The 15,135-nt window shown below is 36.9% G+C and overlaps 2 protein-coding genes across 4 annotated transcripts; both read right to left on the bottom strand.

Annotated features, from left to right (window-relative positions):
• Positions 1-41: 41 nt before the first annotated feature.
• Positions 42-6,287, bottom strand: LOC140037768 (inositol 1,3,4-trisphosphate 5/6-kinase 4-like). 3 transcript variants are annotated; one of them, XM_072082848.1, is made up of 10 exons: positions 6,053-6,287; positions 5,743-5,814; positions 5,147-5,349; positions 4,370-4,523; positions 3,018-3,131; positions 1,849-1,948; positions 1,453-1,507; positions 1,190-1,343; positions 588-717; positions 42-448 (listed from the first exon to the last, which is right to left on the bottom strand). In XM_072082848.1, exons 1-10 carry the CDS (start codon positions 6,056-6,058, stop codon positions 306-308), a joined length of 1,131 nt encoding a protein of 376 aa, XP_071938949.1. In that variant the 5' UTR covers positions 6,059-6,287; the 3' UTR covers positions 42-305. The 3 variants fall into 3 exon arrangements, with proteins under 3 accessions (XP_071938949.1, XP_071938948.1, XP_071938950.1); XM_072082847.1 differs by having other exon boundaries at positions 1,453-1,598; positions 1,886-1,948; positions 6,053-6,285; XM_072082849.1 differs by lacking the exon at positions 5,743-5,814 and having other exon boundaries at positions 1,453-1,598; positions 1,886-1,948.
• Positions 6,288-7,209: 922 nt separating this feature from the next.
• LOC140037766 (pyruvate dehydrogenase E1 component subunit beta-3, chloroplastic-like) lies at positions 7,210-13,149 on the bottom strand. The gene is made up of 5 exons (XM_072082840.1): positions 12,962-13,149; positions 10,523-10,619; positions 9,891-9,994; positions 9,727-9,770; positions 7,210-8,462 (listed from the first exon to the last, which is right to left on the bottom strand). Exons 2-5 carry the CDS (start codon positions 10,614-10,616, stop codon positions 7,490-7,492), a joined length of 1,215 nt encoding a protein of 404 aa, XP_071938941.1. The 5' UTR covers positions 10,617-10,619; positions 12,962-13,149; the 3' UTR covers positions 7,210-7,489.
• Between the last annotated feature and the right edge of the window lie 1,986 nt (positions 13,150-15,135).

Here is a 15,135-nt window from a genome sequence, read left to right as displayed (position 1 = left end):
ATCATAATTGAATGCTAGAAAAAATTGGACCATCTGCCAGCTCAGTGCAAATTGCCTTATATGAACTAATAATGTCCTTGGTGGTATATCATTCGAGAGCCACAAGAAGAAGACCAAGAAGGTGGGAAAAACACGAATCTAATTACTGCCAAACGAGACATTCATCCGCCTAGCACTTAAAAGAGAGATTTTGAGCATGCATGAACAGCCTTCACAGTTTCGAGTTTTGTCGGCAAGGCTCCGCCCAGATTTCCCCATCTCGCTCTTTAGTCCTGCCTGTTATATATTCTCCGACCTGGGGATCCTCAGAGAAATCTTTCACACCCACAGCCAAAAAGTGATGGGATCACTGTTTTAGAATTCAAGAATCGTCCAAGGTTCAAATAAACAATGAAGAGTCGATGTGAATAATTTGCAGTGAAATTTGAGTCAGTGGCAAATTCGACTTCTGATAATCAAACAACAAAAATGTTCTCTGTCAGTGCTCTTAAGCTTTCATCCATTACGAGCCAGTAGCAAGGAACATTATGGAAATGAAACTATATTGCTATCAGCAGATGAAGGTGCCAAGGAAGAGTTTCTTTGACCTCTTTCTGACTTGAATCTCCACTTTATAGCTTCCCAGAAGGCAGGTATTGCAACATCATCTGGGACCTCCTTGAAAGATGGCAGGTAATTTAAATCGACGATGACATGGTCGCCTGTGGCTTCCTGGATCTGAAAGTTTAAACGAAGCAAAACTGTAAATTCCAACAGGATAATGGAAATTAAACTGTAGACAGTTTTCATTTCCTCCGCCGTTCCTTCCACAAAATCTATCAACCCATGATTGAGAGGAGCAGTATTAGAGTTTAACGATCACAACGGCTTAAACAGTATTACCGGCATTTTATTACTTGGTAGATCACGTTACAGCAATAAGTTTTGATTTTTCATCACAACATCAATAATAAACAAGTGCTTCCACTCTCCTTGTTTCATTTCCTCTTATTGTGCCTGAACTATATCATTTGCACAGATTATAACTTTCCTTAATCATGCCCATGAATTCTTGAAAATATACCACATAAAAAGCAAATCCTACCTTTTGCAAACAATCATGTGGAATTCATTGTGTAAAATACAGCTGGTCAGAAGAGAGTAGAAATAATAGACGTAGAAAATGGTCAGAGTTGAAACAGAAACTCACAACAACATCAAAGCCAAATATGGTAAGGTTGAGAACACTTCTGAGCCAATTTGCAGCATCAGTGACGAGTTCAAGGTCAAGTTGCTGAATTCCAGCACTGCTCACCCCATCCTCAACCTGCTGATTTTTCTTGTCTATAGGTAGAGATTTCAAACTGCAAGCAATGCCAGCAGTAATGAAAGGTTTGCATATGCTCTCATTCATGTGAACAGTTCTAGTATCATGGCAAAAGATGAGAATAGGAAATCAAGAAAATGGAGTACCTGTCAAAGAGGATAGGCTTGAGATCACACGCCTCTGGTAAGCCCATCAAAGTAGCTGCATTAGGCGTAGACTTCTTAATTGCATAGAAAACCTTCTCCCCCAGGACATAGAACTTAAACAGACAGGATGAATGGTCAACATATTCCTGCAGTTTCAAATGAATACTAATCCCCTTGTGTCAATGTCTACATGCCGTGCTTACCATGACATGTTCCATGATACAACTCAGATTGGTTTTATGAACAAGTTAACTTTAGTAAGTGGTAAACCATCATGACACTACTTCGTAGATGCTTGTACATAAGACACATACAACTATATATATGCATGATAACAGAAATTTAGCAAAACAAGTACAAAACGAACAAGTGAGCTGCAGTACAAGAAAGCTTTACCAATTTTTATCAACAGTCCCCACAGTTCCTGGCTTACCTGCACAACTGCTGGAAGGGGAACATTCAGGCCTTTGTACTGCTCTATATTAAAGACTATCGCCTGCCAGTTACAGCAAGTCAAAAGTCACAAAGAGATAAAAGTGACAATAAATCTGGATCTCTCCATCAGTCAAAAAAAAAAAAAAATTAAAGAGGAGGCAAAAGAGTAACTAACGCAAGTTAAGCAAGCAAAAGAAAAGGACCACCTTGGCATAAGAATTTCCAAATAAAAGTTTATAAACTTTTTAGGTTTCAGGGGAGATTTGCAATCCCCTTTGTACTTGGGAAGTCAGATTTGGTGATTCCTAACATGCATTGCACAAATCAAACTGTTAGAATCTCAAATACTGCTTTAATGTAGGGTAAGTTTTCATGCAACTAGCTGTCTCTAATTTCAAATTTCAACTAACACAACCAGGCTATCTTGAGATGTTGAAATAATTGAGACAGAACTTGAAAGCTCCAAAAGATAGACTTGTATATTTGCTTTCAGTTTTTAAGTTATAAGAGATAATGTTCATGCAAGCAAATTCTTAATAAAAAAAATTCTTAATCCGGCCAATTTAATATAATTGCAAAAAGGGGATCTAATTTCATAGGGGCAAACTTGATATTATAACTTCTAGTAAACAGTTATTGCCGGTACAGTTTAGCAAACAATCGAGGCAAAATTTTTACTAAAACACAAAGATACCAGTCTCTTATTTAACCTGGGCTAGCAAAGCTGAAGTAACTACAGCAGCTTAATCTCCAACCAGGTAACAACTATCTACCAAAAGGAGGGGAAAAAAAGAGAGAGCTGCAGCTACTCATGGCAGCATAAAACTAAGAAATCATCACTTCTCTGAGTTAGAAGTTAAAAACTTCTTTTTTTTCCATTTTCATCAATCTCAATCCTCATTAAGCAACATATACATCTAATTCGACCTTAATACGCAAAAAGCTGCTATTTCATATACGAATTCACAGGATTGATAATTGATATTCGAAGAATATTGAGAAAAATATACACATAATGAAAAGAAAGCTAAAGAAAACATTTTTGCAACTGTACATATCCTACTTTGCCAAGCTTTCTTAGTTTCCAAGAATATGCACTCAAAAGTGGTGAATGTTGAACTGATAATTACCATGCTGTGCGCAACAGCTACACCACAAGCAACTTGAGGTTTCACAATATTTGGAAATGAGAGCTTGGCTTCAAACAACCTGTGTTCCAAATTGGGCTCCTCAAAGCTATTAACCTACACGATGAATCCCATAAAGTAATCTGACTGATGAGTAAGTTTAGCAGACTCTACAACACCCACTTCCACCCATTAAGCAATTAGAAAATGAAGAATCAGGCAGTTTTATAGTAACACAGAGTTTATCCATATAACTGCATTCAAAGGATAATTTTATTGTGACTAGGTAATATGAAATTATAGTTCACTCCTCTTCTAGGCAACTTTGATACATGTCAGTCTGTTAGTGTGATGTCAAACACTTACGAAAGACTCAAAGGTGGCATCCTAATTATCTAGGTTCAAATCTATGTGACCACAGTCCTAATTTCCTGAGCAACCCCCTGTCTACACGTTATTTGTTTGTTTCAAATGACTTTCCTACGTCTTGATAGTCTATTCCTTGACAGGCATCTACATGAAATGGAATACTATATGATTTACAATATCTCCAGAAAAAGTTAATCAGGGCTCATCGCTCTTCTTTTGAATGGCAAATTATTCCAATATTAATGGTGTGTACTTTTGTCCACATATGTAGGATTTTAGCATGAAAGCATACAGTGTTACAACTATTAATTGGGATAGCGCACCATGAGATGTACCGAAACTTTTTCTTTTTTGAGAAAGAGTCTACTTGTGTAAATTAGGGAAAATATTGAAACATATCTACTTATTTAGTCGAAATTTTCACCTCAAGATGACTAGAATGTCTTAATTATCTCAAACCCCACTGAGTGAAGAGGTGGAAATTTTGGGCCCGCATATCCAATAGAGGTTTTGCTAGCACTAGCCTCTGGTTTCTTTTCCAACAAGGGTTTCAAAGGAATAACCTGTATTGAAGCCAAAAATTAGCACTGCAAAGAGAATTTCTAGTCTCTACTTGGACGTTTAAGCAAAAGAGGAGAGACAATCTCAGACAAGCGAAATTTGATACCCTTGTGTTTTCATTTCTTAGGCAAAATCGGATCACTCATTTCCACCACATGTTCAGCAAATGTTTTCTGTAAGTAACATTTCAGAAAGAGGGCAGTCACTTGTTTTTCACATGTTAGGAGATAAGGTGTAAATTATAGTTTTAACATTCTCATTAATGTAATAAACAGAAAACGGAACATACTAAGATAGTGAGATGAACTTACAGGAAATACACAGCACATACTATTAGAATGATACACCATAGAGAATACTCTTAACTGTGATTAGATATTATTTATGATATAAACATATCATAGATAATATTCTAGCAAAACAACCTTGAGAAAACGAGGACCCCTGATTCTGTAACAGCTTTTTATGCAGAGATTTTCCAAACCAAATAGGATCTGTTGGATTCTAAGCCGATCCAGTACAGGATAAATGTTAGGAAATGGATCAATCACACAGCATTCTGGATGGCTCTCAGTGTACCTGGAAAGTTCATAATTAGAATACATAAACCGCAGCTAACTACTTCTTTATTCAAGAGCAGCAGATTGAAAATTTCTCTCTTATACTTTTATCAACATTTGCAATTACCAAATAGCTAGAACAATAGTCTTTTATCAACATAGGTTACCACTGGAGATAAAGTTTTTCAAACATCCGCAGTACACAAAACAGAGGGTAATTCAAGTGAAATAGAAGTGGGAAAAAAATTAAAAGACTATTGTTTTTTAATGCAATAGGCATGGATGTGACATGCACAAGATACATGAGGGAACATAGGAAACCGCTAGAGGAAAAGTTTTATCATCTTGCTCAAAACAGGTAAAATGCTCAGTAAACTACAAAGATTTCTGGACTAATAAATATCTGAAAGCATTTCTGCTGGTGCTTGATATAAATTTGAAAGTCGATTACTGGTCAGACAGAGTGCAGTCAGGCCTTGATTCTTTCCATACTAATTAAAAAAACCAGCGTGGAAAAAATTATTGAAACTAGATAGTTCTAACTTTCCAATGTGTCTTTATAAAGCTCTTAAATTAAAACAAAAGCATCCACATGAAGTTAAGTCACATAAAGTATAAGTGACCATATGATGTTTAAGTTACCTTTGTAAATCCTGCATGCCCTTGGTATACTCAATTTTGTCAACAAACTCCGAACTGCTACTCATTTTAACATCAACAATCTCATCTGTTGCTTTGTGAAGCAGCACATCTACTTGTTGTAACTGAGAAGATATGGGAAGTTCAAAGTTAAGGGGCAAAAATATCAACCCATTTTGCGTTGGATGTGAAGGGAATGCACCTCTCTGCAAATCCAAACACCGAAAATAAGCATCTTTTGGCATAGGCAGACATAAATTTGACACGTACAACGGTACAAGCTCAACATATAAGCAGGACCCTGAGAGTCATTTTGATCAAAATTAAATCAAAGCTAGCTACTCCCCCGTGCTTCTATTCATGCATTGTAATCGGCAATGACAAAGGCGTATATATGGCAATATCGTAATTCAACTTTCAAGGGAACATATAACTGCTATGTTATGAACCAAATTCAAAAGGCCATTATCGTTGTTGATCCAGCCAGACCCAACAACGCAATCAATCTTGTAACAAATCAACTTAAACCAAACAAATCCATATCCAATCATACATCTTCCAAACTACCTAAAGACTTCCACAGTCTTGTCCCAACTGACCTTCGCAAAATCTTCTTTCCGAGAAGGCTTCATTATGTAACCGACCACCAAGATGTTCTCCTTGCTTTCTGCCTATTTGTCCAGAAAGATGAGAATCAAGCAAGCATTGATATGAAAGATCATTAATTTAATAATGAGATGATTGAATTCAATGGCTAAACTCCCAGAATCTCATCGTTTCTAGGCTTTTTCATGGAAATGGTATCACAAGGCTTCGTCATGGCCGCCTCAAGCCATGATTCAAACAACCGCCGTCCACTGCACCAAATTAACGCAATAAAAGTACGCCAAGAACAACGAAGAAACTAACCTCCATGCTCTAGGCCAAACTTGTCTTCTTCAAAACCCTTCAATGAAGAACAGCAGGAGGAGAAGGGGAATGAGGAGCACTAATCAAGGAGAAGACGATGAAGATGAACTCCTGAAACTCAAAGCTTCCTTGAGCAAAGCAGAAAGTTATCAATCAATCTGGTTGGGGTGGAATGGGTTTTGGCAGTGGGCTTAATTCGTTTAGCTAAGATTGTTACAATAAAGGCCACTTCAGCTTTGACAGGAAAATTACGTCATTAATATATTTTTTTTTTCATATCTTTCTTTAAAGAAAAATTTCTGTGTTTTATACATGTCTAGTGCTGTTAATCGAGCCAAGTATTTCACTGTCGAGCTCGATTCGTGGTTAGCTCAAACTCACTAGACTAAGCAGATGAACCTTGAAATGTGCTCGAATTTGGCTTGTCAAATGGGACATATGACTCGAGTTCAAGCTTGAACTCGACTCATTTATCACAACGAATTGAACTCGACGCGAGCTCAAGTGTCGAGCTCATGCGAATTGATCACAATGAAAACATATAATTTTCAATTTCTATTCTTTTGACTTGTGAAAATAATATATATGTTCTTCCTTATCGAACTCAAGTGAGCTGCTCTAATTACATACAATTCAAACTTACTCGGCTCGTTAATTAATCGAGTAAATTTCTAGCTCAAATTCTACTCGTTTACTAAAATTGATGAGCCGAACTCAAGCCTTATCGAGTCGAGTTCAATCGAATTTTCAAGTTCAAGTGCCATTTGAACTTATGAGACCTCAAATTCCTTCAATTAGTTTTGAGGCATTGAGCTTAGAAGCTAGCCTTAACAAGCTCAATCTAGTGCGAGCACTTGTGAGATTTTTCAACATCTTTCGGTAGTTCAAACTTTGCAAGAAACACATTTGACTTGAATCGACTGCAATCCTTACTACTTCAAGCTACTCTTTTGTTAGCAAACATAAAACTTCAATCAATACAATAAGAAAGAGGATCCTCATCCAATATATGCTACAATTTTCTGATTCATTTGTGTGTGATGTCTGAACTCCAAAATTTTATCTGTGAATAATCATGTGAAAAAAAAAAAAAAACTAGAAGATGAGAAGAAAATAAAACAGAAAAGGAAACGAAAAGCATCAAATCAGAGGCAATATAACCGAAGAGAACTTGTCATTTTGCACTGCCAACAATGGTAACTAGAAGTTAACTGATACCCTCTGGTATCGTTTAGAATAATAGGGGGGAAAGCAATGAGACCAGAGGGGCACAAGTATCTACCAACAATAACAACCCGTCTGAACCTAAGTATCACTCCCATCTTACTTGATGAAAACCGAACTATGTAACAAAATTTGCTACGGAACAACAACATCAGGGTGAAACTGCCAACTTAAATTACAAACACACCAAAAAATGAGCCGTTCTCTTTGCAACTACAGGCAAAGTTGCTCAACTGCTGCAACAATCTGCGCAGGTTGAACTAAAGTCCATTCCTCCAAGGTTCCTGCATATGGGGTTGGCACATCCTGTGACGACAAACAAACAATGGGAGCATCTAAATGGTCATGGAAATTTTCGTTAATAGCTGCAGTCAAGCTGGCACCAATTCCACCAGTGCGCATGCACTCCTCCACAATCAGCACGCGATGAGTCTTCTTCACTGAATTCCCAATTGTGTAAAGATCAAATGGCTTCAGCGATCTGATATCAATAACTTCAGGATCGTATCCTTTGTTCACCAATGTCTTGGCAGCCTGCATTACATGATACCTCATCCGCGAATAAGTAAGAATGGTCACATGCTCACCAGGTCTAACCATCTCAGCTTCCTCAAGATTCAAAACATATTCTTCATCAGGAATCCTCTCCTTCAAGTTATAAAGTAGAACATGCTCAAATAAAATCACCGGGTTGTCACTTCTGATAGCAGCCTTCATTAAGCCCTTGGCATTGTAAGCTGTTGAGCATGCCACCATTTGAATACCTGGAATTGATTGGAAATAAGACTCAAGCCGCTGTGAATGTTCCGCTCCCAGCTGGCGACCAACTCCACCAGGTCCCCGGATGACAATTGGTATTTTAAATTGACCTCCAGATGTGTAGTGGAGCATCCCACAATTGTTAGAGATCTGGTTAAAAGCTAGGAGGAGGAATCCCATGTTCATTCCCTCAACAATTGGTCGCAGGCCAGTCATGGCAGCACCAATTCCCATGCCAGTGAAGGAGTTCTCAGCAATGGGGGTGTCAAGAACTCTGAGATCCCCATACTTCTCAGCCAGGCCTTTGGTCACCTTGTATGAACCTCCATAATGACCAACATCCTCACCCATCACACAGACGCAGGGATCTCTATCCATTTCTTCTTCAAGGCCTTCTCGTAGAGCTTCAAACAGCAAAAGCTCATGCCTGTGGATGAATGAGCACAGTTTATATATTTTAGTCCCAAAAGATCGATGGAATAGCAAACACAGAATAAACATCTCACCAAGGGGATAATTCATATACATAAGTGCTGAAGCAATCGAGATTTATGAGATACAATATAAATAACTTCAACAACCTATTAGTGAATTAAGAATTAACAACTTCAATGCATACACAATTTAGTAATTAAGGCCCACTGTATGAGTGTGCTTTTGAAGAGGACTGTGGGATTAAGTTAGATAACACTACCCTCCATAATAATGTGACCCTATATAATATCCTCATTATTTTTAATGCGAGGATAATACTCATCATGGGTAGTTTTAGAAACTCAAGATGCAACATTACACCTAAAACTGGATATAAGTTTTGATAATACTCCTATGGAGTGCATCTGTAATTCTCTTTACTTCTTCAATAGAATGTACTATTTTATTTCAATCATAACCGTACCAAGAATGTGGTTGTATGTGTACAAAAACAAAGAATAGAGTTCTAATCTAAACTGTCATAAGTTACAGTATAAAGTTGCTTGAACAAGCCCTGAATGCCTCCAAAAGTTTCTTATTGACTATATGGCTGCTTCTGATATAGCATTAGAGTATCCTCTCATTTAGTTCTCTATCTTTGAACATGAGGACATCTCTCTATCACTCTGAATCTGAATTTCCTTGACCTGCTAAATATTAGAGTTTGTTCTTTCATTTAGTTCTCTAGCATTGAACAAGAGGAAATGTCTCACTTAGTTCTCTAGCATTGAGCACGAAGAAATATCTCTCTCTTCTTCTCACATACACACACAAACCAATTTACTCATACAAGAAAATCTGCAAAAACCAAATGATCACCAGAAGAGGTACCACTTAAACCAAACAAAAGGAGAAAAGGAAGGAAAGTATAAGATCAATTGGAGAACAATGAGCAACATAATTGGTATTTCCATCTGCATTTACTACCAGAAAAATGAAAACTTTCGCCAAAGTAGGCTCAGCACCATTTTGCCACCAAACAAATCATTTATTACAAACCTAAACTTATAGTTCCCCAATTCAGAAACAGACTTCTAGCTTCCCAATACATTTAACTTTTCCTCACACAAGTGCATTCAGATAAAGTACCAAACTGACTCCAACATTCAATTTCTAACAATAAAATCATCTTTGTCAACAACCATATGCATGTGCATGATTATAACAGTCCAAATCTTCTGCTATTGTGTATGCATGTTGAGGAGGGAAAATCATACCCTGGCTTGGAGCCCACAGCAGCTGATGCCTTTTCTTCCTTGGTCTAAATGATGCAAAAAAAAAAAATCGTCAGCATTCATTCTACACATTCAAATAGTCACTAAAAAGCAACATGTTTCTGTGCATGTTTGTGCATAGGGTGAGAGGGAAATTTAAGACTTACAGCAACAGCATTAGTGACCACATTTTGAGCTCTCCTCTGTTGCTGGTTTAAACCAGTGTAACATTTTCCATCTGATCTAACAACAAAAAAGTTCCTTTTCTTCTCTGTAGCAAAGACCAAAAAAGAAAAACTTCATAAACACCCATGAGAACAATTGCCAAAGGTTACTCGAAGAGACACAAGATGGAAAAGGACCCAAAAATAAATCACTCCACCATGAAAAGAGAATGCAGGTACACTTTAGCACAGTAAAGTCTTGCAAAGGTCTCAGAAGTGAACTTGCTTTACTGGAACCACATGGATAACAGTTTATACAAAAACAAGAACTTAATTACTAAGATCCTGAATGACTTATTCAACCCAAAAGCAGAAGAACAATGGAGAATTGAATTAGGCAATAAATACTATTATGACATGGAATTTAGACCAAGAAAAATGAAAGCAACAAGAACAGAAATTACAAGAATTGCACAAAACTAAGAAGATTAGAGCTTAATTGAATAAAATGGAACACCCAGTTTCAGATCCATGCATGTCGTATCAATCTAAAAGCCACATAACAGCCAAAGCAGAGATCTCCACTAATGATGTATTCAGTGCTAGTATAAGATTTAAAACATAACAGAGTATACCTAAGAGTGATGATCCTAGAGATGACAAGAGAAATTTGTTGGAACTGGCAGAAGGAGCTGCTGTAGCTCCTATTCCTTGCACAATCGCAGCCATTTACTGCAAAAACATATTAGCTCAGCTTCCAACTATTAAGTACACAAGAAAATTTTCAAACTATGCATGCCAAGGAAAAGTACAAGTAAAGATGTAGACATGCTTATCATATACTGAAAAAAATCTCCATTTACAAGAAAAACTGACCAGGTACCCAGAGAACAAAGAGGACAGCAGAATAAATCAGAGTGAAAAGAAAATAACCCTTATATACGCGCAAAGCAGTATATGAACTACACAAAGGCCAAAAAAAAAAGTATCTTCTCTCAAATTCTCAAAAATGAACAAGGAAACATGAAAAACACAAAGCTAGAAAAAAGAAAAAAGGAAATTCGTTTAAATAAAGAAGAAGAGATGTTGCCATGGGATTTTCAATTTCAAGTCAACAGAGAAAAGCTGACTGAAGATTAAACTTGAGATTTACAAGCTCAAAATAGTAAAAAAATAAGTAGGACTTTACCATACACCAAACAAAAGAAGGGAAAAAAAAAAAGAAAAAAGAAAGAGGGAAAAAAGAGATGGAAACGTAGACCCAAAAAAAAAAGAGAAAGAATAAAATAAGTGACCCAGACAAGGTAGAAACTAGTTACCAGCAGAAAGTGAAATCCAACCAAGTTGATATAGCCATAAGGAGAAGAAAGAGAGGCCTATTTTGGAAACAGTTTGATAATGGCTAGATGAAAGGCAAGGAGAAATATAGAATGAGGTTTGGTCACTGTGGAAAGCTATCAAGAACGACAATCCTAGAGCACTACACACCTTTTGTACATACCCCAGGATACATACCCTATTGAGTAGACAAAGATTGGAAGCTATGCAACTTTTCTTTAATGCATACTCTCAAGAATGGACAATCTTGCTGGCCCGTGATCAATGGGGAGTATTTTGGCACGGGAACCTCAAGTAACTAACACACTTATGTGTGGTTTCAACCAAAAAATAATTAGGACCACAGTTGTTTAACCTAAGAATGACTGTTAAAGCAAGATACATGGTAAAACCAATCACTGACTTTGTAATCATTGCAGTGGACACCATACTTGAGTTCTCAAACGTGTGACCTGAAAGCACCCATGAATATAGCATATCCCCTTAAGAATTGGAAGTAACATAAGGTACCTCATTTTTGTTGAGAAAAGAAATGATAATGGTTGGTCCTATAGCCTCGTCTGGCTCAGACCACACAATATGAATCAATTGAAGAAATAGGAATAGCAGTTAGTGATACGCATGATTGGTCACATAACTGGATGCTTCAGTAAATTCAACAGCTTAGCAGCCTCTAATTAAACTCATCTAACTGATCTAGAACATATACCATCATGCTTGGGCACAAGCATACAAAGACAGATTCTGAAAAAAAAAAAGATGCAGAAAACATTAAAGTTTTAGTTTTGGCACTTCTGAACCTTTTGTGTACAACTGGCATGTAGTTTTCTGCACAAGGCATTAATAACTGGTTCAACCTCAAGGAAGGTGAAGCTACAATAACCAGATGATGATTGATTGAGTTTAAGTCAGTTATAGGATCAACAGAATAATAAATTGCCATTTTTCCTCAAAAAATTTTCATGTTTTTCATGAACACATTTTCCAATCACCTTTTTACCTCACATACATCAGATTGCTATGGTACATTTTTCTACAAAAAAAAAAAAATCCAAAAATTAGAAATCCAAATGGGCTCCAAGTTTCCTTTGGTTTTTTGGCTTTAGGTGAACCTTAGACTGCACAAGTATGCAACTAAATTTGAACTTTTGCTAACTAACATTATGGGTGGTATGGAAAAGAATCAATGCTAATATACTTTTCTTGGTCTACCAACTGAAAAAATGGAAAAAGAAAGGGGGAAAAGAATCTTTTCGAAGAAATGCAACAGAAGAATTCCTTCCCCACCACCACCACCCCCCCCCCTCTTCTTCTAGGCAGCTGGACTGGGCAACTGGGAACACAATCTTTAAAACTTAACAGCTTATTTCATATAATAATTAACTGCTAGCTAATCTCCGATCTTAAAATCAAAGAGCTTAAACTCTAGTCCTGCCCATATTATTGGTTGAGTCAAATGCTAGCCAATTCAATAAATTCTGCCATCTTTACTATAAGTAGCAGAACTCGAGCATCAATTGAGTACAGAAAACAATCCAATCAGACTCATCAAGTCATGTCAAGGGTCAAATTCAAGTCCCCAAAAGGCTTGAGAAAATAAACAACTGTACAAAACCAAAACAAAAAAAAAAAAAGAACTGAACCAATTATTTAAGACATCGAGTAAAGCAAGCAAAACCCATCAAGAAAACCAAGCATGCAATGCAGGAGAGAAATTTGCTGGGAATATTACTTACGCTATAAAACCCAGTTTTGGAAAAAGAAAAGATGGGCCTTCTTCTGGAGTTCTGGGGACAGCAAATGCAGTACAAAATTGGATGGATTGTTGAGGCAATTATCAATTAAACAGAAAAAAAAAAAAAAAAAAAAAGAGAGACCATCGACAATAAATTTGTTGTGGGGAGTTGGGAGTAGGGATTGGATCACACCCTACCCCACTCCATCAATGTGATGTATCCGATGGGGAATTCTGGACTGAAGGAAAGAGAAGAGCCAAGCGAAAGTGTGAAAAATTATAAATTAAGGACACCTAGGAAAGGAAATTGCTTTCTGGCCTCTATCTTTTTATTGCAAATTTTTTAGGACCTGTCTTCTAAATAATCTTTAATCAAGTAGTAGTAGACTGGCAGTTGTTGTTTTTCCCTTTTTTCTTAGTAATTGTATTAATTTGGAAAAGTATTGTGCTTTTTATTATTGAGTTATTATTTTCAAATTAATGCATTTTTTATTATTGAGGGAAAGGGAGGAATAGTGAAGAAAAATGATTGTGTGATTAGAGTTTGGATTAATTTTTTATAAGAGAAAAAAAAATGTCATGGCCAAAATCATTTTGTTTTTGTTTAAAAGTAAATTGCAATATTTCTCAAAAAAAAAATGAGTGAATTGCCATAGAGCGAACAAATTTTTTCCCCAATAAAATTACCTTTACTACTTAAATTGACATGTAGTTGTTTTAATTTTTTTAGATTACGTTTGTTAAATTGCTCTTAGTTTTAAACAATATTTCAATTTAAACTGCATAATTACATGTTTCTAAAAGAAGCTCAACTTCTATTTTTCCATCCAAGTCAATCTACGTGATGTGTACTTTAGTACATGGAATTGGTGATTGAGTAACAAATATACAAAATTTGTGGGCGACTAACAAAAATGTATAAATAGAAGTTTATCTTGTTTTCTTTAAAGAAAAAACCAAAAGGAAAAAGTTTTTCTTTTTAACTCAAGTTTTCCAAAGAATCTTTGTAGTTTCCTACCAGTTTTTTAATAACTTTAACTACAGTAATTTCAAAAAAATATCTCAAAATTTTTAAATTACACACTTCAAAATACCCAAAACACAAAAAAAAAAAAAAAAATTTCCCATCCTCCTTTCTTCTTCTTCCTCCCCACATCAACCCACCACCATCTCCGATGCTAATCATCTCTTCCGATGCCATCTCCCTCTCCCTCTCCTCCTTCCTCCCTTTTCCCCTCCCCTCTTCCCCTCTCTTTCCTGCCACCTCTCTTCCTTCCTCTTCCTTTCCCTTCTCTCTTGCGCAATTTGGCCGTGCGACCAGACAATATACGCAAGGGGGAGGGGGAGAGGAGAGGGAGGAAAAGAGGGAGAGAGGAAAAAGTGAAAGAAAAAATGTGTGCTACTGCTGGCGCTGGTCGTCGGCAAAGGTTCCGACCCGAGTGCCTAACAATTGGTGAGGTGAGGGAGAAGAAGTGGAGAGGAAAGAAAAAGAAAAGGAGAAAGAAATAAAGAAAAAGAAAAGGAAAAGAACTGAAAAGAAAAAGTTTATAGCTTACAAAATTTTTCTATAACTTCTACAATAAGTTATAGTAAGATTTTAAACAAACACTCAAAAAATTCATTTGCAAAATGGGTATTTGTCAAAAAGAATGACAAAAAGGTTAAGAGCATTGGAATTGTCGATGGAAATATTGGACATTGAAGTATGTGACCAGTCATTGTAACTTAATCTAAAAAAATTGATGCAACAATAGTAGCACAAAAAGTTGATGCAACAATAGTAGTCCAAAACACACAAAAAATATTTCCCATCCTCCTTTCTTCTTCTTCCTCCCCACATCAACCCACCACCACCTTCAACGCCGATCACCTCTTCCAATGCCGACCATCTCTTCCAACACCGGCTAATGAAGTTTTTTTTTCTCTCTCTCTTCTCCTTCTCCTTCCTCGCTCTCCTATTCCCCTCTTCTCTTTTCTTCCCCACCACGTCTCTTGCTCCCTCTCTCTCCCCCTCATGCAATCTAGCCATGCGACCAGGCGATCTACGTAGTGGGGAAGGAGAGGGGGGAGGAGAGAGGTGCTGGGGAAGAGAGGAGGGGAGTAGGAGAGGGAGGGGAAAAGCGAAAGAGGAAAAAGTGAAAAAAAAAATTTTTGCTACTCCGCTGGTGCCCCCCG

This window comes from Coffea arabica, chromosome 3c, assembly GCF_036785885.1.
Source record: "Coffea arabica cultivar ET-39 chromosome 3c, Coffea Arabica ET-39 HiFi, whole genome shotgun sequence".
NCBI lineage: Eukaryota > Viridiplantae > Streptophyta > Magnoliopsida > Gentianales > Rubiaceae > Coffea > Coffea arabica.
Note: the sequence above shows the minus strand (reverse complement) of the source record. Positions and strands in the feature narration are given on the sequence as shown.

Coding starts and splice junctions, on each gene's coding strand:
- LOC140037766 (XM_072082840.1), bottom strand. CDS start 10,616: ATGGCTGCGATTGTGCAAGGAATAGGAGCTACAGCAGCTCCTTCTGCC. Junction 9,995..10,522: donor TCTAGGATCATCACTCTTAG/GTATACTCTGTT, acceptor TCTTTGCTACAG/AGAAGAAAAGGAACTTTTTT. Junction 8,463..9,726: donor GCTGTGGGCTCCAAGCCAGG/GTATGATTTTCC, acceptor ATTCATCCACAG/GCATGAGCTTTTGCTGTTTG.
- LOC140037768 (XM_072082847.1), bottom strand. Junction 3,132..4,369: donor GGGGTCCTCGTTTTCTCAAG/GTTGTTTTGCTA, acceptor TTCATCGTGTAG/GTTAATAGCTTTGAGGAGCC. Junction 718..1,189: donor TATTTGGCTTTGATGTTGTT/GTGAGTTTCTGT, acceptor TTAAACTTTCAG/ATCCAGGAAGCCACAGGCGA.